At 39.3% G+C, this 7,500-nt stretch overlaps 1 protein-coding gene across 1 annotated transcript in view; it reads left to right on the top strand.

Annotated features, from left to right (window-relative positions):
- LOC115221012 (histone H4-like) overlaps window positions 1–7,442 on the top strand; it is a 15,227-nt gene extending 7,785 nt beyond the window's left edge. Inside the window, exon 2 of the mRNA XM_029791229.1 lies at window positions 7,131–7,442. Within this exon, the coding sequence (XP_029647089.1) occupies window positions 7,131–7,442 (312 nt within the window). The remainder of the gene's footprint in view (window positions 1–7,130) is intronic.
- The last annotated feature ends 58 nt before the right edge of the window (window positions 7,443–7,500 follow it).

Below are 7,500 nucleotides of genomic sequence, written 5' to 3' on the forward strand. Positions count from 1 at the left end.
CCACCACTGTCGCTGCCGCCACCACCACAACCGCCAAACTTAACCAGATACATCCTATTTGCATTCTGCAACTAGCAGAAGCATCACCACTATAAAACCCTTATGGTCAGTGATAGGTACTACTACTACTACTATACTACTACTACTACTACTACTACTACTACTACTAACCGTCATTTCCACCGCCACCGACGCCACCACAACAACAATAACAACAACAAAAGCAGCATGTCAGTAAGGAAGCCTCTATATGGTCACTCGATTTGCTAGAAATAGCAGCCCAATCTACATTAACTCCCATCCTAACACCTTAAGAAAACAAAAACAAAAAAATAGGACTCGTTGGATAACATGGTCCTGAGTTCCCGACACACAGAAATAGATGAGATGGTCGTGACTGGAACGCCTTTGATAATAAGCTTTCTTGGTCAAGGCTGACTTGGGGAGACTGAACAGCAACAATAATAACGAGAATGAAGTAATAAAGTAGCGTGTACACGTCGTTTAATCTGCTAGAAATAGCAAGCAAAACTCCCTTAAATTAGATATTACTGTATTAAACAAAGAGGGATATATTGCACATTGTACTCATTTGCATAAAACGTAGTATGAGCACGGCTGGAACCTGTTTGATCATAGCATTGCACGGTTAGGGCTAACCTAGGGTTAAATAATGACAACAGCGCACTAAAACAGTTGAACAACAATAGCGATTCTGTGGTGGATGATAAATAGAATCGGTGGAGCAGCAGATAAGACACCTTGCGGTAGTTATTAACGTTTCTTTACATTCTCAGTTCGAATTTCCCCTTCTCTTTCATTCATTCTGCCGTTGCCAGTTAAGGAACTAAGTACCGAAGCAATCTAATTAGCTCCATGCTGACGGAGCAACAGCATGGCCACAGTCGGAATAGAAATTTAGAGAAAATTTGCTATAATAATACAGCAGCGGTTCTCAACCCATTTTTTATCTATGGGGCTCCTTTGGTTATTATTCTGATGGACCCCCATAGACATTTGATGTTTAAATGTTAGTTTTATACAAGCTTCTTTCAAAATTCCTATTTTGTTCATCATGCATTAACATGTGTAGGTTTGCAACCGACCTCTCTGAGAGAACATGTTTCTGTGGCCGGAAACATGTTAAACTGTGTAAAACGTTAGAGAAAGAAACTTCCTTGTTTCTTGCATTAAATACATCTTTTCAAGGACTCCTGTTGAGTTCCAATTTAATATTTTGCTTTCGTGAATCCCTAAAAGTGTTATATGGACCCCCGGAGGTCATATGGAGCCCAGTTGTGAATCATTGGTCTAGAGCAGAGGTTCTCAAACATTTTTTTTTAATACCTGGATCCCTTTGATTACTAGTCCAATTTTGTTTCTCATATATTAACTTATATTGGTTAAAAATGTTGGAAAGAGAAGCCTAGCTGTTTCTTCTAATACATACCAATACGCACATCTAAAGTAAATTTTTTTTCTAGGGTCCTTGAAATACTACTGTCGATCACCAATTTACTAATTTGTTTCGTGGACCCCCAGAATCTTATATGGACCCTCAGGCACCGTATGGACACCGGCTGAGTAAAGAAGTGTGCTCACGATTTTTGCGGGATGTTTGCGACTGGCTGGCTGGAAGCAGTAACGTTCCTTTTGAAAATGTGACAGGCGATGGCAGCAGGAAAAATATGTGCAGTAAAGGAATTCCAGAGAGACAAACATTATGGGGGAAGAAGGACTAACATTCGCGAACGATCTGAGAGTCGACATAATGCAGGTGATGAAAAGAGAAAAGACGAAGGATTCGGGAGCGCGTGCATGTAAATGACAGAAGGCCGATGAGCAGAAGCTAGTTTAGGGACAATAGAAAAAGCAGAACAGCGAGATAAAATCAGTGGATTTGTTGGTCAAAGGTTAGTGTCAGCTGGTGAGGGACTTTAAGGCAATCAGTAGAGTAGTCTTTTTTTGGTGCAGATGGCTGTACGATTATCGAAATAACTACCAGATGTGGGAGCTGCACAATATTGAACGTGTCACTTGGGGGCTAAAATACTTTCTGTAATTGAAGAGAAAGGCCGGTCATTTTTTTTAATGTCTTTAGTGAGGTCTGAGGAGCTGCCCTTCATGTGAATGGAATACACAGTAGCACGATTATAAAGATCAGGGTCTATCATTTTAGAGAGAGACAGATATTCAAATTTGGCTGTGTTTGGGATGTGGAGGGACTTGTCGAAAAGAAATGCTTCAGTCACTCGCCTATTTCTAATAAGCACATGTTCTGCCAGGGTTAATTGGAATAGAACTGGAAGAGCTCCTCTTGGCTTGTAGTACCACAGGGTTCGGCATGTGTGGTGGATAATCGCGATGATGCAATGGTAGGACGCTCGAGCTGGGCAATTAAGGTAATGGCTTCGCACAGGTTGGTTTTGGAGATGATTAAAAAAAATGAAGGGTGTTTGAAATATTTGTTGAGTGTTAGGGATGCATGAAAAAGGTGAGATCAACTGATGTAGAGAGTTGAGGATCACAAAAGATTTTGTTTTAGTTTCCGTTCGGGCGGCATGAGTATAGGATGGTTGTGAGAACCAAGAAGAAATGTCAGCATTGAAGTTACCTAGGACGATGGCTTTTGTGTCGCATGATGGGATGTGATGGATGTCCTCACAGGCGAGTTGTGGGTGTTTAAAGAGCGATGAAGGAAATAGATGTGTTTGGAGGAATTGGAGGGAGAGAGAGAGAGAGAGAGAGAGAGAGAAGAGAGAGAGAGAGAGAGAGACTTGGAGACATATTAACTGGAAATATTTATCGACGATGTCCTGATGTGAAAGATGAGTGAGTGTATAATGTACATAACTATTGGCACCATCTTTCAGAGAAGTAGTCTGGAGAGCAGTGATGATCTGTGGATAAAGGCTGAGAGATGTGTGCCACAGAGAAGAACAAAATATGTGGTTTGTGTGTAAGTAGGGGGTGATGTAAGGAGTCGAGATCGGATGGGAATCTGCAGATATGAGAAAATTGGAAGGGAAACTGTCCTGCAGGTTTAGTTACCTCGGTAAGTATGCAGGGTGCCGGTTACAGCACTGGTATCCTGTAGTTAAATGTGGAGAGCCAGGTCAGAATATTGGCAACAAAATAAAATTCAATCGAAGGATCAGAAGGTGCTGTTAAAACGGGTAGATATACTCGGCCACCTCAAAAGTGGGGAAACTTTCTATGCCGTGTATAACAGGGCTAGAGTAGACGTGTAATTTGCGTGTATGTGAGTAGTGGGGAGTGTGCGTCAGTGTACACACACGCGCACATAAATGCACACACACACACACACACACGAATTTCATCTTATGTCATTCTATCACACTTCCATAGTAAATTGGCAAATACACACACACACACACACACACACATTGAATATATACGTTATTGCATGTGCATGTGTGTGTATGTGTGTGATTAAGAAGCACACTTTGCAGCCACATGGTGTCAGGTTCAGTCCCATTGCGAGGTACTTTGGGCAAGTGTCATCTACTATAACTTCGGGCCGACCTACCAATGTTGATATATATTTTGGTTGATTTAATAGCTTAAAACTTTTCACAGTGGTGCTCCAGCATAACCACAGTCACATGGCTGAAGCGTATCAAAGAACAAAGAATATATATATATATACAAATAAGAAAATGGAGGAACAGATTCCTTTCAATCATCGACTTACAGATATTACCAATTCATATTATTTATTAACTACTTAAATAGGAACATCCAAATCCAACATAATAAAACAATATACATCAGTATATATACCATAAGAATAATACACATAAAATGGATCTTACAGCTGTTTCAGCCTGTAGATAAAAGTATCTCATTGTGCCTATATTAGTCAGATGTATTGAGGTAATATGCAGTTAAAAATGAGTTACTTATATATATCTATAACTTAAGACAATTACATAATAAGAATAAAGACAGCCCTCGGAGAAGAACAAGTGGGAAAGGAGTTAGTAGATAGATAGAGATGTGTGGATATTATTCAGAATGTAGCTTTGTTGTATTGTTCAAAATCTCTTGTCTTGGTAGCTTCTTTTCAATTCGTCCAGTCTTAATCCTCACCCCTCACTTTCACCGTTTCCCTCTCACCGCCTCTCTCTCTCCGTCTTCCTCTGTCTTTGTCTCTTTCTTTCTCTTTCTCTCTGTTTCTTTCTTTTGTGTGTGTTCAGCGACGATGTTAAGAGCTGCGGCGCTCCAAGAAGAGTTTTTTTTGCGGTGCCTGGAGTTTACATTAAAGTATTAATTATGTTTTATGTTTAGAAAAAAAAACAAAAAAATAAAAAAAAGCAAAAACAAAAACAAAAAGTAAAAGTAAAAATAAAAATAAATAAATTAAAAATATAAATTTTAAAAATAATCATTCAAAAATGTTAATTAGAACTTTCCCATCTTTTTGACTTTGTGACGCACAGGAGATCAAATAATAAAATTACTGCTGTACTAAGCACGGAAATTTAAAATTAACATCAGCGACGACGACATCAACAACAACAACAGCAACAATATTATTATGTTGGAAAGTTTAAAATAGAGGAAATTGCAGGTTCCTTCTTTTATTTTTGATTTTTGTGTGTATTTTCAAAGAGAGGTACTAAAAACGATTTTTATTAAGACTTAAAATATATTTCCAAATACGTGACGGAGAGGCTGTGTCTTCAATAGCCTCGGGCTGACCAAGCCTTGTGAGTGGATTTGATAGACGGAAACTGAAAGAAGCTCGTCGTATATATATATATATATATATAATAATATATATATATATATATATATATATATTATATATATAATATAATATATATATTATATATATATATATATACATACATACATACATTACACACACACACACATATATATATATATATACTAGATATATATAAAAAATATTACGATGGCCTTGACGCAATTTAACCAAAAAGGAAATAATTCACCGTTACTAAAATTGACCAAGAGTGGAGTGACCACTGGCATTGCTGTATATATATATATATATATATTATATATATATATATACACACACGATGGGCTTATTTCAGTTTCCGTCTACGAAAACCACAAGGTATTGGTCGGTCCGAGGCTATAGTAGAAGACACTTGTCGAAGGTACCACGCAGTGAGACTGAACCCGGAACAATGTGGTTGGAAAGGAAGCTTCTTATCACACAGCCACGCTTGCATACCCCCCCCCCAAAAAAAAACAAAAGAACGGAATATTTCTTGCATACAAGTTTAATTCAGTTAAAATTTTTTTATGGGAAATGTGATATGATTATGTCAGCCTTAACACAATTATTTACACTAACTGACTGCTGCGAAAAACCACTGGAAAACTGAATAGACAAAATATTAAAACACCCTAAACAAGGACGTTATTACATAACCATTTATTTGAGTGAAATAGTTTATTTAAAATATTTATTATATTTTGTTTTGTAAGAATAAAACTAAATTCAAAATATAAGTGAAAAGCATTGTTAGGAACACCCTTTTTTTTGTTGGAAACAAATGGTATTGTTCAGATGTCTAAAAACTGCTTTAAAATAAGTCTTGCATTTTTTTTTATCTCTGCCAAGACATGGCTGTGTAGTTAAGAAATTCGCCATTTAATACGTGGTTCCGGGTTCAGTCCCAATGCGTGTCACTTTGGGCAAGTGTCTTTCTACGATTATCCCTGGGCCGATCAATGCCTTGCGAGGGAATTTGGTAGACGAAAGCTGTGTGGAAGTGCATATTAAATATGTACGCGCGCGCGTGTATGTGAATGTCTTAGAGTTTGTGTTTGTGCCGCCTTCTCCACTGCTTACAACCGGTGTTTGTTTGTTTAAATTCTCATAACTTAGCGGTTCAGCTAAAGAGACCAATAAAAAAGAGACCGGACATAAATAAGTCCTGAAGTCGATATGTTCGATTAAAGGCACAAAAAGTGGCTGTGTGGTAAGTAGCTTGCTTACCGACCACATGGTTTCGGGTTCAGTCCCACTGCGTAGCAACTTGGACAAGTGTCTTCCACTATAGCCTCGGGCCGACCAAAGCTTTGTGAGTGGATTTGGTAGACGGAAACTGAAAGAAGCCCGTCGTATATATGTATACATATGTGTGGTGTGTGTGTGTGTGTGTGTGTGTGTGTGTGTGTGTTTGTGTTTGTCCCCCCCTCCCCAACGTCACTTGACAACCGATGCTGGTGTGTTTACGTCCCCCTAACTTAGCGGTTCGGCAAAAGAGAATAAGTACTAGGCTTACAAAGAATAAGTTCTGGAGTCGATTTGCTCGACTAAAGGCGGTGCTCCAGCATGGCCGTGGTCAAATGACTGAAACAAGTAAAAGAGTAAAGAGAGAGTAAACCTTTCAAGGGTCTACTACTAAAAAGTAAAAAGTAAATGATAAAGTCTTAGAATTTTGTTTGCAAAATTCTACATCCAATGGTCAAAGCAGCTGCATTGAGTTAGTTTTGATCAGTTTTAAGAACCACAAGACTAGCCATATCCACACACACACGCACACACATACACACACACACACACACACACATATACGATGGGTTTCATTCAGTTTCCGCCTACCAAATCCACTCATAAATCTTTGGTCGGCCCGAGGCCATAGTAGAAGACACTTGCCCAAGGTGTCACGCAGTGGGACTGAACCCGGAACCATGTGATTGGGAAGCAAGTTCCCGACCACGCTGCCATACTTGCACCTTTCACTAAATTTTTTAAAATATTGCTTTAGAAGTGGTTGTTTTAAGGCGGCGAGCTGGCAGAAACGTTAACGCGCTGGACAAAATGCTTAGCGGTATTTCACCTGTCGCTACGTTCTGAGTTCAAATTCCGCCAAGGTTGATTTTGCCTTTCATCCTTTCGGGGGTCAGTAAAATAAGAGCCAGTTAAGTACTGGGGTCGATGTAATCGACTGGACCCCATTCCCCCAAATTTCAGGCCTTGTGCCTACCGTAGAAAGATGTGACTGTTTTGTGGTGTGTTTACGTTGTAAAAACAGTTAAATACTGAAATAGTAGCGTCAAGTAAAAAGACAAAAAAAAACACCGTGTTTTTATCTCTTTACCTCGTTCTAAGTATTTGATAGAAGTTTATTTCCTCGTTGGAGGTTCACTCATTGGGTAAAGGAGGCGCCAAGCGTCACAGGAAGGTGTTGAGAGATAACATCCAGGGTATCACCAAGCCCGCTATTCGTCGTCTTGCTCGTCGAGGTGGTGTCAAACGTATCTCTGGACTGATCTACGAAGAGACCCGTGGTGTATTGAAGGTATTCCTGGAGAATGTCATCCGTGATGCCGTTACCTACACCGAGCATGCCAAGAGGAAGACTGTCACCGCCATGGATGTCGTCTATGCTCTGAAGAGGCAAGGCAGAACTCTGTACGGATTCGGAGGTTAAGCTCAAGATTATTAAGCTTTATCACACATTTTATTCACTCATTGGAAGGTTCATTTTG

The sequence above is a fragment of the Octopus sinensis genome, linkage group LG17 (assembly GCF_006345805.1).
Source record: "Octopus sinensis linkage group LG17, ASM634580v1, whole genome shotgun sequence".
Lineage (NCBI taxonomy): Eukaryota > Metazoa > Mollusca > Cephalopoda > Octopoda > Octopodidae > Octopus > Octopus sinensis.